Below are 18,069 nucleotides of genomic sequence, written 5' to 3'. Positions count from 1 at the left end.
AGGTGTGAATGGGGAGCAGGTGTGAAATTTGGTTTTATCACTCTCTCATACTGGTTACTGGAAGTTCAACATGGCATCTCATGGCAAAGAACTCTCTGATGATCTGAAAAAAAGAATTGTTGCTCTACATAAAGATGGCCTAGGCTATAAGATTGCCAAGACCCTGAACCTGAGCTGCAGTACGGTGGCCAAGACCATACAGCAGTTTAACAGGACAGGTTCCACTCAGAACAGGCCTTGCCATGGTCAACCAAAGAAGTTGTGTGCACGTGCTCAGCGTCATATCCAGAGGTTGTCTTTGGGAAATAGATGTATGAGTGCTGCCAGCATTGCTGCAGAGGTTGAAGGGGTGAGGAGTCAGCCTGTCAGTGCTCAGACCATACGCCGCACACTGCATCAAATTGGTCTGCATGGCTACCATCCAAGAAGGAAGCCTCGTCTAAAGATGATGCACAAGGAAGCCTTGTGCATCATCAGTTTGCTGAAGACAAGCAGACTAACGACATGGACATGGTCTGATGAGATCAAGATAAACTTTATTTGGTTCAGATGGTGTCAAGCATGTATGGTAGCAACCAGGAGAGGAGTACAAAGACAAGTCAAGCATGGTGGTGGGAGTGTCATGGTCTGGGGCTGCATGAGTGCGGCCAGCACTGGGGAGCTACAGTTCATTGAGGGAACCATGAATGTCAACATGTACTGTGACATACTGAAGCAGAGCATGATCTCCTCCCTTCAGGGATTGGGACACAAGGCAGTATTCCAACATGATAACAACCCCAAACACACCTCCAAGACAACCACTACCTTGCTAAAGAAGCTGGAGGGTAAAGGTGATGGACTGGCCAAGCATGTCTCCAGACCTAAACCCTATTGAGCATCTGTGGAGCATCCTCAAAACAGAAGGTAGAGGAGCGCAGGGTCTCTAACATCCACCAGCTCCATGATGTCATCATGGAGGAGTGGAAGAGGACTCCAGTGGCAACCTGTGAAGCTCTGGTGAACTTGACACTTTGGGTCCAATTGGGACATTTTCACTTAGGGGTGTACTCACTTTTGTTGCCAGGGGTTTAGCCATTAATGGCTGTGTGTTGAGTTATTTTGAGGGGGAAGCAAATTTACACTGTTATACAAGCTGTACACTCACTACTTTACATTGTAGCAAAGTGTCCTTTCTTCAGTGTTGTCACATGAAAAGATATAATAAAATATTTACAAAAATGTGTGGGGTGTACTCACTTTTGTGAGATACTGTATATGTTACGTTTATTGGGTTTAGACACACTTTAAAACTCAACCACTTTCTCTATACTTACTTGCTGTGGGTATTATGTCAGGGGTCTCCCTATCCTTTCTGGACTTTTCATTTATCTTATGGCAAATAGGGGAGGAGCAGGGAATACTCTTTCAACTGGAAAAGCTGACATAAAAAAAAAAAAAAAAGAGAAGTATGGGGTTTTTAAGTAAAACAAACCTTATACTCACCTAGGTGGGTGCATGTTGCATCTGTCCCCCGCCAATTCTGCAATGAGAACTAAGGGATCAAACACTGCTGATCACTCAGTTCTCCCCTCCGAGCAGAGAGCCATGACTGTCAGTCAGCGGCTCTCTGCTCCTCAAGCTCTCACTGGAGAACTGGGCTGGGGACGAGCGGCTGGCTCAGTCCCCCAGCGGAGCAGCTGAGAGAGCCAGATGCAGATTCAGGCATCTGGGTGGAGCTCGACTGTAAAGTCTGGATCTTTCCTGAGGCCTGGACCGGCTGAGCAACAGCAGGCAGTGGACTTTAGCCTGGACCGGCTGAAAATGGGTCACAGGAGTGCAGAACAAACTGTACTCCTGTGATCCATAGGAGAAGTATGGCCAAAAAAAAAAAAAAAAAAAAAGCTTTGGCCAGACTTCTTTAAAATTGTTTGAGGTTTGGGTGAAGCAGAACCTGTTCATAAAAAAAAAAAAAAAATCGTAGCAATTTCCACCATGTTTAATCAAGCAAAAAAAAAAAAAAATCCCAATTTTTTTGAAACATGGTAAAACGTTTAGTAATAAGTCATATTTTTGCATTATCATCTACTGTATAATAAAGGGTAATTTCACCTTTCCTTCCATGTTACATCTGTTTTTATGGTTTAACTAAAATGGTGCTAAAGCAACCGCACTACAGGTGATCACCACACTTGTAGTTCAGTCACACTTACTGCAGCCCTGTAACCAAAAGTTTGTACCTTTGTACACTACAGACTACTAGCTAGAGAAAGTCAAATCATAAGGATTTTGAGAATTACTACGGTTTCAACCATAGTTATAAAAAAATAAAAAATAAAAAAAATAAAATAAAAAAAAACACCATTATTCGTCTCAGTAGTTCATATGTATGTCTAGGCAAACAAAAACTAAAAAAATAAATAAAAATAAAATATAATATAATACACACATGTGCAATACATTATTACTAAATGTAAAAATCGAATTTTTTTTTTAGTGGAAAATTACTTATAACTCCCAAACACACATATATATATATTTTTTTATTAGAGGTCGACCGATATGGGTTTTTCTCTGGCCGATGCCGATATTTAGAAATCATGGCGGCCGATATATGATGTCGATTTTTTTGGGGCCGATATGTTAGGCCGATTTTTTTTTTCTCCCCCCCCCCCTTCATCTCATAAAATCTAACAGACACCTTTGCCACTGGGGCGTTTTTCAGGTGCTTTTGGGCTAAAAATAGTGCCTGCAAAACAGCTCCCCTGCAGTCTGAGTGAAAGACAGAGCGCTTTCACACTGAGGCGATGCGCTGGCAGGATGTTAAAAAAAAAAAAAAAGCCTTGCAAGCAGCACGTTTGGAGTGGTGTATACCCCTCCTCCACCACTTCTGCCCATTATTATGAATGGGCACCACTGCCGAAGCGTATGCAATGCGATTTGGCAGCGGTGCTTCACGGGCGCATCTAACCTCTTCCTCGGCCGCTAGCTGGGTTATATGTGCCCCACTAGCAGCCGAACAGCACCGCTAAAATGATGGTAAAGCGCCACTAAAACTAGCAGTGTTTTACATTCAACGTCTGCCCGCTCCAGTGTGAAAGCAGCCTTCATAAGTGATACAGAACATTTCTTACATTTAAACATTTATTAACCACTACAGCCCCGGACCAATAAACACCTTAAGGACCAGAGGTCTTTTTCCAATTTCGCACTGCGCTGCTTTAACTGGTAATTGCGCGGTCATGCAATATTGCACCCAAACTAAATTTGCATCCTTTTCTTCCCACAAATAGAGCTTTCTTTTGATGGTATTTGATTGCCTCTGCGATTTTTATTTTTTGCGATATAAATGGAAAAAGAGCGAACATTTTGAAAAAAAAAAGATATTTTCTTCTTTTTGTTATAAGAAAAATCGAATAAACTAAATTTTAGTCATACATTGAGGGCAAAATTTATTCAGCCACATGTCTTTAGTAAAAAAAAATTCAATAAGCGTATATTTTTTGGTTTGCGCAAAAGTTATAGCGTCTACAAACTAGAGTACATTTCTCATTTCTTGAGGTGCTAAAATGGCAGGGCAGTACAAACCCCCCCCCAAATGACCCCATTTTGGAAAGTAGACACCCCAAGGAAATTGCTGATGGGTATGTTGAGCCCATTGAATATTTTTTTTTTTTGTCCTAAGGGATTGAATAATGACAAAAAAAAAAAAAAAAAACATTTTACAAAAAGTTGTCACTAAATGATATATTGCTCACACATGCTATGGGCATATGTGAAATGACACCCCAAAATACATTCTGCTGCTTCTCCTGAGTACAGGGATACCACATGTGTGGGACTTTTTGGGAGCCTAGCCGCGTACGGGACCCCGAAATCCAAGCACCGCCTTCAGGATTTCTAAGGGTATACATTTTTTATTTTACTCCTCACTACCTATCACTACCTATCACAGTTTTGAAGGCCATAAAATGCCAAGATGGCACAAACCCCCCCCCCCCCCCAAATGACCCCATTTTGGAAAGTAGACACCCCAAGCTATTTGCTGAGGGCCATTTTGAGACCATTGAATATTTTTTTTTTTTTTGTCCCAAGGGATTGAATAATGACAAAAAATAAAAAATTTTTACAAAAAGTTGTCACTAAATGATATATTCCTCACACATGCCATGGTTATATGTGGAATTGCACCCCAAAATATATTCCGCTACTTCTCCCGAGTATGGGGATACCACATGTGTGGGACTTTTTGGGAGTCGAGTCGCACACGGCACCCCAAAAACCAATCACCACCTTCAGGTTTTTTTGTAAGGGTGCAAATTTTTGATTTCACTCCTCACTACCTATCACAGTTTCGAAGGCCATAAAATACCAAAATAGCACAAAACCCCCCAAAATGACCCCATTTTGGAAAGTAGACACCCCAAGCTATTTACTAAGAGGCATGTTGAGTCCATGGAATATTTTATATTTTGCCACAAGTTGCGGGAATTTTACAAACTTTTTTTTTTGCACAAAGTTGTCACTAAATGATATATTGCTCACACATGCTATGGGCATATGTGAAATGACATAAAATAAATTCTGCTGCTTCTCCTGAGTACAGGGATACCACATGTGTGGGACTTTTTGGGAGCCTAGCCGCGTACGGGGCCCCGAAAACCACTGTCACTTGGGTGGGCTGGGCAGAGGGGCAAAACGCAGGTGCTAGCAGGTATCTGGGCTGATCCCGCTAACAATGCGTTTTTTTGGAACCCTGAACTGCTGAGGACGCTAGAGTAGATCTGATCAGATCAGATATTGATCTGTTCAGATTCTATACCACTACAGGAGATTTATGCTTTGCGTGTGGGTGTTAGCAAGACTGGCACTAACCTAGCGCTGCCTGGGGCGACGCAGACCCTGACCCTAAAACCTAATTGATATCACCTGCCGGGTGATCAGGGGGTTAAACCTTTATTGGGTAATAAATGGTGGGTGCCCCGATGCTATAAAAAGCAAACTAACCAGAGTCACCCGTAACACTTATACGGTGATCAGTGGTGAAAGGGTTAACTAGGGGCAATCAGGGGGTTCAAATTTTTATTAGGTAGTATATGGGGGTCCCTGGCGCTATATAAAAACCTGACGGGGAACCTAAATAACTAACTGGCTAACCAGCATCACCAGTGACACTTATACTGTGATCGCTGGTGAAAGGGTTAACTAGGGGCAATCAGGGGGTTAAAACCATTATTGGGTAGTATATGGGGGTACCTAACGCTATAAAAACCTGGCGGTGAACCTAAAAAAAAAAACTAGCTACCTAACGACACTAGTGACACTAATGCAGCGATCAGAAAAATTATCGCTTAGTGACACTGGCACAAGGGGGTGAAAAGGTTAACTAGGGGCAATCAGGGGGTTAAAACCATTATTGGGTAGTATATCGGGGTACCTAGCGATATAAAAACCTGGCGGTGAACCTAAAAAAATAACTAGCTACCTAGCGACAGTAGCGACACTGATGCAGCGATCAGAAAAATGATCGCTTAGTGACACTGGCAAAAGGGGGTGAAAGGGTTAACTCTAGGGGCAATCAGGGGGTTAAATCTTTATTGGGGGGTGATAGGGGGCTACCCTGAACCTAACACTAACTGCCCTGACAGTTTTAACTGTTACAACTGACACTAAATGCAGTGATCAGTAAAGAAATGATCAATGCAATCAGTGACACTGTGACTGAGGGGGGGGAGGGGGGTTGTGTACCTATGTGTACCTATGTGTCAGTGTAGTGTTTTGGTGCACTTACTTTTAGTCTTCTCCTCGTAGTCCGGTCAAAAAGACTGCCCCCAGGAGAATGACATCACTTCCTCCTTCCTGTGTAAACAATACACAGTGGGAGAAAGCTTGTCATTGGCCAGGAGCGATCCAGAGGGGGTGGCCAGAAACCAACGGCCATCCCCTCATCACGGATCGCTCCTGGAGCGAACCGGACCGCCGTATCCAGCGGGAGGGGGTCCGATCGGACCCCCCACCCGCTGGAAGGCAGGCACGTACATCTACGTGCTTGTGCCTGCCTGTGCCATTGTGATGACGTACAATGGAAATACGGCGGTCCTTAAGTGGTTAAACAAAACAAACCTCCAATCAGTTTACTTGTATGTATGATTTAGATAAAAAAAAATAAAAAAAATAAAAACAGTAAAGTTAGCCCTTTTTTTTTTTAAAGGGCTAACTTTACTGTTTTAGTTTTTTTTCCCCAAAAAATTGCATTTGAAAGACCGCTGCACAAATGCCGTGTGACATAAAATATTGCAACAACCGCTATTTTATTCCCTAGGATCTCTGCTAAAAAATATATATAATTTTTGGGGGTTCCAAGTGATTTTCTAGCAGAAAATACAGGATTTTTACTTGTAAGCAACAAGTGTCTGAAAAGATTTAGTCTTTAAATGGTTAAACTGAGAACTCTGCACACTGAGTTGAGTTCATTCATTCAAGTGTAAACATTGCATCTCTTTACTTGGCAGACTGCCCAGAGAGGAGGAAAGTCGCTTCTATGAAGACTCAGGCAATTTGCATTGACTTCTAATCTGGCTTTTTATCTGTACAATGCCGGCAAATATCGGCCAACCTCTAAATAAATAAATTATATATATATATATATATATATATATATATATATATATATATATATATATATATATATATATATATATATATACATACACACACACACATATATACAAACACACACTGCAGTGATGGCGAACCTTGGCACCCCAGATGTTTTGGAACTACATTTCCCATGATGCTCATGCACTCTGCAGTGTAGCTGAGCATCATGGGAAATGTAGTTCCAAAACATCTGGGGTGCCAAGGTTCACCATCACTGGTATAATGTAAAAGATGTTACGCCGAGTAAATAGATAGCTAACATGTCATGCTTTAAAACTACGCAGGTCCGTGGAGTGGTGGTAAACTATGCTGCTTAAAATTCTCCATAGGTGACGCTTTAATCGCCTTTAACAGGTTAACAGTTGCACAGGAGGTCTGGTGCTAGAATCATTGCTCTCGCTCTAAGATGTGTGGTGCGATCACCCTTTACATATGCGTGCGGGAGTAACGTATGCGTTCGTATTTTCGCGTAAGCGCGGTGGGACGGGGCGCTTTAAAATTATTATTTTTTTTATAAAATAAATACGATTTTTACACTTTTTTGTACTAACTTTATTGCTATCACAAGGGATGAACAACATCCCTTGTGACATCATGGGCCATGACCGGTCCTCTGCCTCCCGTGCAGCTGATCAGAAACAGATCGGTCGGTAAACAAAGTGCCGGAACTGGAAGCGACGGACTACTTATCGCTCCTGGTTTTTAGGGTTACAGAGAGGGTAACATTGTCAGTTCCTCTCTCCTGCCTCATCGCTCCCCGCCTCTGTAATTGGACTGGAGAGCCCGGGAAAGCCAGTGGCAGGAGGGAGGCGAGACCCCCTTCTGCCACACACAGAAGTGATTAATTAGCCACTCAGATCACTTCTGCAAAAAAAATGATACTGGGATGATGCCATAAGTGCAGGCCACTGCATAACCACCATTTACGCAAGCCACGGCTGGTTAAAAACACACACACACACACACACACACACACCACCTGTATCGCATACTAGCACATTATGAAATACTTGCACCACAAGACATAAGCATTTAACCAAAATGTTGCCTCTGCTGCATGGAAATCCCAACCAATGCTATCAGCCATGACTGGGTTTTCCCCTGCTAGACTGCAGACTCCATCTATTCCCTTCCTTGTCCCTTTTCATATGCATAAATTGATTTATTTCCCACAAAATAATGCTGCTGGCTTGACTTCCAAGAGTCCATGTACACATTGTGGAGGAAAATGGTAGTTCGAAGATGTGATACTGAGAAGGGAAGGCCTACAATAGGAGCTAACTTAGTAAGTTAGGAGTTTACTGGATTTCTAGCATAATCAACAGATATTTTTCCACAAAACATGGGGAAATTCCCAAGCATTACACAGCTGTACCAAACAGGTTTTTTATTTAATTTTGACAAAACAAACAGTTTAAAAGCGGAGTTCCACCCAAAAATGGAACTTCCGCTTTATGTACTGGTGACCCCCTGACATGCTACATTTTGAATGTCATTTGGGGGGGGGGGTACCCAGTTTTGTCAGGCACCCAGCTCAAGAAAACACCGCTATGTAGCAACCATCACACCCCAAAAAGCAATACAATTAAACTACATTTCCCACTGTAGCCCCATCAGCAGATTTAATTGTTTTGATGAAATCGCAGAAAGACTGTATTAAAAAATTCAAAGTGTGTATGGCCACCATAACTTCAGTCAACTGTTTTTTTATAGGTTTGGGTAGACTGGGGAAGATTTGACATTTCTGCCATTTGATTTTCCCGCACTTCATGTCCCTGTGGCACTCATATGAATTGACAAGGCATACGTGGTGTATGTAAATGTTTGACTTATTTAAAGAGATCTTATCACTTCCTGTTCTGGCAGAAAATTATCAGAAAATCACCCCAACAGCTACACAAAAGGTCATAAAAACGGGTATAGGCTCCAACATCTTCTCCTACTCAAAACAAAAAGTTTTAGATACAGTTAGGCTGAAGTGAACCCCCACAAGTCACATATCAGTGGTTTTTGGCATATTGTACTTTTATCACCACTCATCTGAGTGGAGATAAAGCTGTGAAGCCAAGTGAAACAAATAGAAATAAAAAAATAAAAATGGGAGTTAAGACTTACATATGCCTCTGAGCCAGAATAATTGCATTTACATCCTCTGAATTCACCATGTTGAGAATCCTGTTACAAAATACCCCTGAAGCACTTGGTTCCATTACCTGGTCATCTGCCTGCAAAAGTAGAAAAGAATTGGGCACAACTTAATACAATTTACTTACAGGATTTTAAGCAATAATGAATGTAAATATAGTAAAACCTTCAGGTCTTGTTATAGTCTGGGTAAAAAAAGTTTAGCCTGCTGATAAGTGTTTTCCTTTCCTTCATATTCAGCTGGTCCCCTCAGCATTGGCCCCACTCTCTGTTTTTCGAGAGGCTCCTTTCCCTTGCAGGATCTTACAGAGCCACCCTTGCCTTCACCTATCCTCCATCTGGGACTAGAGATGAATGTCGGCTGTGTATGTCAACACAAACACATAGCCCCTTAAGCCAAGGACAAGTCACTCTCCTGTTCCCCTCTTCTCCAAGCATGACATGGGCAGCTGCTGGAGACTCGTGTCCCTTGTGATCTGGTAGTCATGCAACATGAAGTTTAGGGAAGTGGCGATCGCTGTGTGATCTGGAGCTAGAAGCATTGAGCAGTAAAAAATGTATGCGTTTGTGTACTTAGGATTCAGACTGGATTAGAATACATTCATTTAAAAAAGTGGAAGTATAGTGTTTAATACTAGAGCCAGAGAGTGTAAAAAGCACGACAAATGTGGTAGCAATTCTCTCTAAACGTGTTGTAATTCAAACTACTGCTAAAATAACCTGTATCCCAAATTCAAACCACTGTCACAAGGAGCAGGGAGAAAGGCAACCCTATGCAAGCTCCAACTGGACATCTGGCTTTCCACAGGGCTTTTGATCCTTACTTACAATGGCTGAATGGGGTGGCTGAGCAGTAAATGGATGGTGACAATGGCTTACTGGTTGACTTTAAAATGAACCTGATGATCTGCCCTGTATGGACAAAGCATAGGTTTAGTTTACAGTTAACCACTTCAGCCCCGGAAGGGCATTTTTTGCGATACAGCAACGCGTTACTTTAACTGAAAATTCCGTGGTGGACATCACATCTGCCGGACCCACCGATTGCCTCCCCCTCTGTCCAATCAGGGTGCGCACCCCCAAAGTGATGTACAGGTATGACGCTTCGCGCAACCGGGCCACCTTGCCACAGTAAATGTGCGGAAGGAGGTCTGGAAGTGGTTAATGGGGTTGTAAACCCTTACAAACCACTTTGACCTACAGGTAAGCCTAGATTAAGGCTTACCTGTAGGTCCAAGAAATATCTCCCAAACCTATACGGTTTAGGAGATATTTGCCCGAAGACGGGCACCGCTGTCTACGGCGCATGCGCCGTAGACAGCGGCGCTGAGGCGCACTGAGCGTGGCATCCTCGATAACGTGGGAGGGAGTGACGTCATCGCGGCTTCGCCGAATGACAGCGGCGGAGCTGCGAGACCCACCGAGAAGATGGATGCTCCGGACTACAGGGGACAGCGGTGACATCGCTGGCTCCTGTGTCAGGTAAGTGACACATAATGGACTACTATGCGATGCATAGTAGTCCATTATGCTTTACCTTTGCAGGGAATGAAAGAGGAAGTAAACTCATCTACTATGAAGGTATACTGTTATCTAGGTCTTCTGGCTGGTCTGGCGACCTCATTTATTTATTACAGGTACTTATCTATGACGCCATCAATTTACATATATATTGTACATTCACATTAGTCTCTGCCCTTAATGAGCTTACAATCGAAGGTCCCTAACTCACATTCATACATACACATCATAAGACCAATTTGGACATGATCCAGTTAACCAACATTTCTTTGGAGTGTGGGAGATAACCAGAGTACCTGGAGGAAATCCATGCAGGCACAAGGAGAACATGTAACCTCCACATCTTATGTGTTATTCCTCTTCTCCTCTAATGACAGTGGGTGGTCGTTAGTAATGTATTCAATGGGGCTAATGAATTGACATGTGGGCACAGTTCATGCAATAGTACTGTGAGCCCGGGCTGGTGTTATGATGCAGCCAGGGAGTGTGTGTACATGACAGCCAAGCTCTCATGAAGTGGACTGAATGATGCTGGCTGTCATTCAACCTGGGAGAGGACCATCAGCAGAAGCAGAAGGCCCATTGACATTGATGTAAAATGAATGCACAGGCAAGGCAAAGGCCTATAATATTTTATACAAGACACAGTATGGTTATTAAAAAAAAAAAAAAAAAAAACTCAAACCAAACTCCTCTTGTGCCAAAACAAACTCATGTTACCCCAGATGCCAGCAATAGTACAATGCAAAGCTAAATGTATTAACAAAGTCCACCATTAGAAACATGACAATATGATATAGAGTAAATGCAACATACTGGCAAGGAAGCCAACCTTTAGTTATCACCCCCTCATTCTCTAAAACTAGTACAGAGACTGCCAAACTATTTACTTCCTCTGGTTAATGGCAGGGTGCTGTTCTTGGACTGAGCTGGAATTGGGCACAAGGGACAGTTTGATCTGTGTGCAGACTCTGCCACCTATGTCTGAATGCTAATCCTGCACCCCACCTGCAGTGGCTAGAACTCCTGGAAACATGAGGAATCTTAAAAACGAGGTATTCCAGTGGTTCCTATCCTAACTTAGTTTAGAAAGCAGTTTAGCAGCTTAGAAATAGCCAGGGCTGCTCACATCTGAGCGATCCAAGTCACGGGCAGAATCGCCTTGACTCTGCCCGTGATTCAAAGTCGTGCCAAATCGCGAGTAGCCCGTGCGATCCCCGTCACTTCCAATGGCACCCCGACCATGGCACAAACTACTGCACAATTGTCAGTTAAAGCAACGCAGTGCCGAATTGCAAAAAGTGCTCTGGTCTTTGGCCTGCAAAATGGTCCGGGGCTTATGTGGTTAAAGCTGAAGTTTAGGTATGGCAATTTTTACAGTTACATTAATCCAGCTTGGACCAATGTAAGTATGTATGTGCCGTACCTGCAGGAACCCTATGGCAACTGGAAATCACTTTAGTAGGCACAAGGAGATGAACTGCATATGTTATGCTGTGTGAATGTAGCCTTACAGACTTGCTGAACACAAGCTAATCTGACATCAGGAAATTAATGCTCAAATGATTTCATCCATCTTGAACTATCACCCAAATCATCCTCTTTGCTCATCCCAAGGCCTGTTCCTTAGTAGACATTAGGGGTGCAACGGATCAAAAAAAACTCACAGATCGGATCGTTCCTCGGATCAGAGTCACGGATCGGATCATTTTTCGGATCAGCAAATAATAATTTAATTTGTAAAAACCTGTGAAAAGTCCACCACCATATAGTCCCCACTATAATATCCACGTCATCTCCCCCACTGTAATATTGGCTGAAGATGGCTGGGTATGGCAGAGTATGGTTGGGTATGGCAGAGTATTGCAGAGTACTGGCAGGGTATTGGCAGAGTACTGGAAGGGTATCATATCCCCCACTGTAATATTGGCTGAAGATGGCTGGGTATGGCAGAGTATGGCAGAGTACTGGCAGGGTATGGCAGAGTCCTGGCAGGGTATTGGCAGGGTATTGGCAGGGTACTGGCAGAGTACTGGCAGGGTATTGACAGAGTACTGGCAGAGTACTGGCAGGGTATTGACAGAGTACTGGCAGAGTACTGGCAGGGTATTGACAGAGTACTGGCAGAGTACTGGCAGGGTATTGACAGAGTACTGGCAGAGTACTGGCAGAGTATGGAGTTATGGCTGAGCATGGATGGATGTGACTGCAATTGTCACAGAGTAGCGTTGTGGGCACTACAGATCCAGCCCACAGTGCTGCTTCCATCCAATCTCTCCCCTCCACTGTACAGATCAGTACACAGAGGGGAGAGAGGAACTGGCATCATGACATGACGCCGGCTTGTTTACAAGTGATTGGAGCGATCACATTGTAAACGGCCACCGGGTGTACCAAGATGGCTGTCAACGCAGCCTTTCCTAAGGCCGAGGCAGCGGCTCGCGGGGTGTTCCAATTCGAACAGGGTGACCATTCGGATCACACCGGTGACGATCCGTTGCACCCCTAGTAGACATGAGCCCAGGTGCATTCAGATGCTCTTCAGAATCAGCGTAGCTGAGCTGTCATCTCTAATAAGCCATTCATCTGCAGTCAAGGCACCCCCTGCCCAGCACATATATGTGCTTCTTGGATTTGAAAATGTGTGCAACTAAACCCTGCTAGACAGGATTCAGTTTGGTTCATTTGCATGCTGGCTGCTAAGTGTGCTGGGAATTTTTTTATTTTTTTGGTGATGTGCAAAAGCTAGTTCTAAATTGGGGTGGTTGCCATCTTACTGTATACCTTGGATATGTTTGGCTGCAGGGCAATGCCTGCTCCGCAGATGACTGGACCCCTTCACCACCTTGATTCTGAAGAGCACCTGAGCTTTCTACTCTCCAGCTCCCCCCCCCCCCATGTCTTCTAAAGAGCCTCTCCCATCCCCTGGAACTCCTCACACCAATCCTTGAAAACTCATCTCCTCAAGGAGGCACTATAGAAATCCTGTATATTATTTTTAAAAGGGGCTTACAAAGAAGTGTGCCACTTTAACTTTAGACTATGGTAAATGAGGAGAACCTAGGGACACAAAGAACCCTTTAGAGACACTTTGTCCAGGACTATAGAAAGACACTTCCTGATTTTACAATGGGGGGGGTGTTATGAGAAGCTCCGAGGGTATGTGCCCCGACACGCCGCCCCCACAGCAGGCACACCACATTACCGAGTTCGGCTGGCTCCCATGGGACTCGGGGACATCCTTGCTCATTTTCAGCTGCTTTTCCCCACCATGCAGCAGCCACCGGCAATCTTCCTGTACTTCCTGGTTTCCCATGTAAAGAGAGGTCTCATTGGCTGCCTCGTGCTGCATTCAGATTGGGCGATCCCAGCTAGTCCCGCCCACTGACTCGGCTCCGTCAGCTGTCACCTCCAGTGTAAACAAACAGAGGCGCTCTGCCTCCTCCTCCTCTGTATCTTCAGGGTATGGAGCAAGGCATGCTGGTGTCACCTGACAATAATAATAAGTATCCTTATAAAGTTACATGCTCGGATTGGCCTTTCGTCTTCCCACAGACTGGGATGTTAAAGCGGTAATGAACTCCCAGTGTACACTTGCACACCTCCCAATATTTTGAGATGGGAATGAGGGACACTAACTAGGCATAGGACACGCCTCCTGCCGCACCCCCTTTAAGGAGAATTAACCAAAAAAAGGTTAATTAAATCCACAATGGCTTGTTTTTACCACTACTATTCCTTTATATTGGCTTTTAAAATTTACAAATGCAGCGATTTCGAGTTTGGATGAAAGGTTTAGCACTGGGAAACACTTTTTGATAGATAAAAAGGGCATTTTATATACATCTATATAGATCAGACCAAAATGAGGGACAAATGAGGAGGAAAGAGGGACATTGATCCAAGTCAGGGACAGTTGGGAGCTATGTACACTTGTACCTGAAGATATGCTTATAATAAAGCTTACCTATATGTAGCGGCAGCTCCTGAAGAGCATGCACTATGTGTTTTTCAAAGTTAAGGTTATACCTAAACTGCAGTTTGGTGTGGGTACAATTATCTAAATTAGACTTCAGCATCAGTCTGACTGGACTGTGAGATGTTCAGCCTGGCCACAAGGGGCACTGTCTCTTCTGGCAGGCATGGAACTATGGTCTGGTTAGGTGCTTAAGTTACTCTCTCTCTGAGCCCGCCCAGGGGAGGGGCGTTCTCGCTGTGCTTTCTGGGAGAGGGTATTTAAGATGCGGAGGTCACGCGGTTCAGGGTTCCGGTCCAGAAGGATGTACTGACTTCATGGTCCTGGTCCTCCTGACCAGCCCCCAGGAAGGCTATGGCCTGGGGTGCGGATCCACCCGCTTTTGATGTCTCGGGGCTGGCTAGCCCGAGGCAAGGAAACTAAAGGAGGATTCTGAGGTGGTTGGGTGCCATCTCTGGTTTGGGAGAGACCCAGTGACTTCAAGCATTCCAGGAGAGGACTCTTAAGAAGAAGACCACATACGGGTTGGTTTCTTAGTAAGAGCCTGGAAGGGCTGAGGTACCCAAGAGAATCCGGTCTCGTGGATATTGCCAAGCTTGCTGAAAGAACCAGGTATCCTAAGAGTGTTCTTCAAGTTTAGTTTCCCTACGTGTTCTACAACAACATCTGTGGCAGAGACATTATCTTGTATGTTGTACAACAACGTCTGTGGCTGAGACTTGTTCCTGAGTAAGCACCTTGATGGCTGCTAGGCCTTGTGAGAGAAGGACTGTCCAACTTGAGTGAACATCCAGTTGCAAATGGCTATTCTCTGGTTACTCACAGTACTCAGTACACAGTTAGTTACAATTCTCACCAGCTACTCGCAATATTTCACCAGTTACCCAAAATACTCACCAGTTACCCACAGTACTTACCAGTTGCTCACAGTACTTAAAAGTTACTCACAGTACTCCATAGTACTAGCTCTGCTAGGATTGGTTCTGACTTCAATGGCTCTAGAATTCCCTTGGAAGAATGGGAGGAGAAACTGGAGAGTGCCACGTGCCTGTATCAGGTTCCAGCACAGCTGGTAGCAGAACTAGTTACTAACGCCTAGAGGATGAAGCCTGCCATGCGGTAATAGCGCTGCCAGAACACAAGCGAGCTACCTTAGAGCAGATTGTGTCACACTTGTAGGGCCTGTTTGGGGAGAAGATACCGCTTCCAGAGCTGAGGCTAAGGTTCTTCCTATGGAAGCAACAGAAGGGCGAGAATCAGACTACATATTAAGGGATCAGTTCATAGCAGGCCCTGCAAGAGAAAGTTAAGGCGCAATCATACACCTCCTTCCACAATAGGATGGTGAATGTGGATGCGGCTGCAACTGCAGCTGCACAGGAACAGGAAAAAACAGATGCAACGGTAGCAGTGACCAAGATATTTGAACCTGAATACTTCAAAAGGGGGCCCTGGCACCTCCCCCCCTTTCAGCCATGCAAACCACTCTGATTAATCTTGTTCAGGATGTGGCCGCCTTGAAACAGTAGATAACCTCTTCTAAGAAGGACTCATCCCAATCCCATAGGAGTGAAAACCCACTGTGCAGGGACCCTGAAGAGGACCAGAAATGCTGGCGATACGGACATATATCCAAGAACTGTAGGCGGTCTGGATTCAGGAACCCCTCCAGGCCACCTGACTCCTCGGGCAGAGGGACGACCTGATGGACGAACAACCAAAAGTTCCTGCAAGTCAGAGGACATAGTTGAACTGAGCCCAGTGGTAATTGCCCTAGTTAATGGGCAAGAAGTCCAATGCCCTGCTGACACCGGGTCAGAGGTCAAGGAGTATGATTTCTATGTGCAGAGGTCTGGAGTAGTTGGACCCGTGCTGGCTCTCCATCAGAGCAGCCAATAATCTACCCATCTTGGTCCAAGGCTTCACCTAGGTATGGACTCTAATTGAAAACCAGGTGGCGCAGGTAGGGGTAGTGGTGACCCTTGGCCCAGTCAACCCAGTACTGCCTGTCATGTTCGGCATGAATGTCTTGAAAGACCTGGACTCGGTGTCAGAAACCATGAATCAGACTGAGACAGAAGTACAGTTAAATCATACTTGTTTAATAATAATAAAAAAAAGGTAAACAGAGTAAACATAGTCAAAACATAGCCAGAGTTCAGGAACCAGAATGCATAGTCAGACACGTCAAAACGCCAGGGAGCCAGAGATGAATGTAGTAGAGCCAGAAGGAATCTCAGCCAAGCAAGTTTTTAACAGGAACACAGGAGAGTGTCTCTAGAGATGTGACCAAGGCGAAGTCAGAGATCATCTGGGCTGGGCTGGGGCTTAAGTAGGCAGGACTGACAAACAGGATATCATCAACAGGTGAACCACTGGGGAGAGATAGGAGCTGGCAATTGCCAACAGCTGAGCAGCCAGCTTAGAGAAGGAAAGGCTGAGCCCAGCCCTGACACTCGGCGAGCGCGTGGCTTCAGCCTTTAAGCTATGTAGTTTCAAGCACTCCAGACCTAGGAAGACATGTGCAGGGCAACCAAGAAGCAACCGGAGCAAGTAGGTTTAGTCCATACAAGTAAAGCTACTCTTGGCACCCTTATAAGAAGTGGTCTGGTCACTCCCTGTTGGGGCCCACCAAAATTTACAACAGGCTACTTTTATGGTCAAACCCCACAAGGATCGCGTGACATCAGGAGAGTGGCTGGTCGGCCGTACTCTATCTAAGATTCATTGAGGAAGAGTCTTGGTGCAACTTGTCAACCTAGGAACTACACCAAAATTGCTACCCAGATATGCCATGTAGGCTAATCTCTACGCAGTGCTTCACCACCGTATCTCTGATGCCCAACCAGGGGTGGAGGCGATCTGTGCCCCTCTACAGGCAATTATGGCCTCCTGGGACGAAACCCAGTACAGGCTCCTGCTAGAGCAGCTGGACATTCCCTTCAAAGCCTTTTCCCTGCCCCAACAGAGATTGCTCCATAAGCTGCTAGAAAAACACTTTGCTACCAGTCCAGAGGATTATATAGTTACATGGTTAATCAGGTTGAAAAAAGAAACAAGTCTATCTAGTTCAATCAATAAAATAAAAAAATAAAAACATCCATTCTTATATACACAATTCTATACCCAGAGGAAGGCCGAAAACCCAAGCAAACCATAATCCACTTTTCTACAGTCGGGGAAAAAATTCCTTTCTGATCCTCCAAGAGGCAATTGGATATTCCCTGGATCAATTTTACCTATAAATGTTAGTACCCAGTTATATTATGTACATTTAGGAAAGAATCCAGGCCTTTTTTAAAGAAATCTACTGAGCTGGCCAGAACCACTTCTGGAGGGAGTCTATGCCACAGTTTCACAGCTCTTAGGCCGCGTACACACGGGCGGATTGTCTGCCCAACTTAGTCCGCTGAACCGTGTTTCAGCGGACAATCCGCTCGTGTGTGGGCTTCAGCGGACTTTTTCAGCGGACAATCTGACGGACTTAGTCTTTCGGAATTTCCGTAATTTTGTCCGTCCAAACTTGGTTTTGTCCGTCCAAACTTGGTTTCAGCAGACAGTCCGCTCGTGTGTAGGCAAGTTGGACGGACTAAGTATGGCGCATGCTCAGAAAGGATTTACACGGCCGAAGGTTGCATTGCAGTGTATTGGACGTCGTTTTTCTAGTCCCGTCGTACGTGCTGTACACGTCATCACGCAAGTTTTCAGCGGACTGTCTGTTCATCGTGCGTGGTCAAGTCCGTTCATTCAAAATTTGGACGGACTGTCTGTCGGATTGTCTGACGAAC

At 44.7% G+C, this 18,069-nt stretch overlaps 1 protein-coding gene across 3 annotated transcripts in view; it reads right to left on the bottom strand.

Annotated features, from left to right (window-relative positions):
- KXD1 (KxDL motif containing 1) overlaps positions 1–18,069 on the bottom strand; it is a 61,724-nt gene that overhangs the window by 13,912 nt on the left and 29,743 nt on the right. Inside the window, exons 1-2 of one of the 3 annotated variants that reach the window (XM_077475921.1) lie at positions 13,511–13,672; positions 8,755–8,864 (exon numbers count right to left, since the gene is read on the bottom strand). In XM_077475921.1, the coding sequence (XP_077332047.1) occupies positions 8,755–8,864; positions 13,511–13,657 (257 nt within the window). In that variant the 5' untranslated portion in view covers positions 13,658–13,672. Of the gene's footprint in view, positions 1–8,754; positions 8,865–8,950; positions 9,132–13,510; positions 13,673–18,069 lie in introns of those variants that run through there. The other 2 variants (XM_077475923.1, XM_077475922.1) reach the window with 2 other exon arrangements.

Source organism: Lithobates pipiens, unplaced genomic scaffold, assembly GCF_037356315.1.
Source record: "Lithobates pipiens isolate NorthernLeopardFrog02 unplaced genomic scaffold, aLitPip1_a1.2 Scaffold_13, whole genome shotgun sequence".
NCBI lineage: Eukaryota > Metazoa > Chordata > Amphibia > Anura > Ranidae > Lithobates > Lithobates pipiens.
The sequence above is the reverse complement of the archived record's forward strand: the minus strand, read 5'-3'. Positions and strand labels throughout refer to the sequence as shown.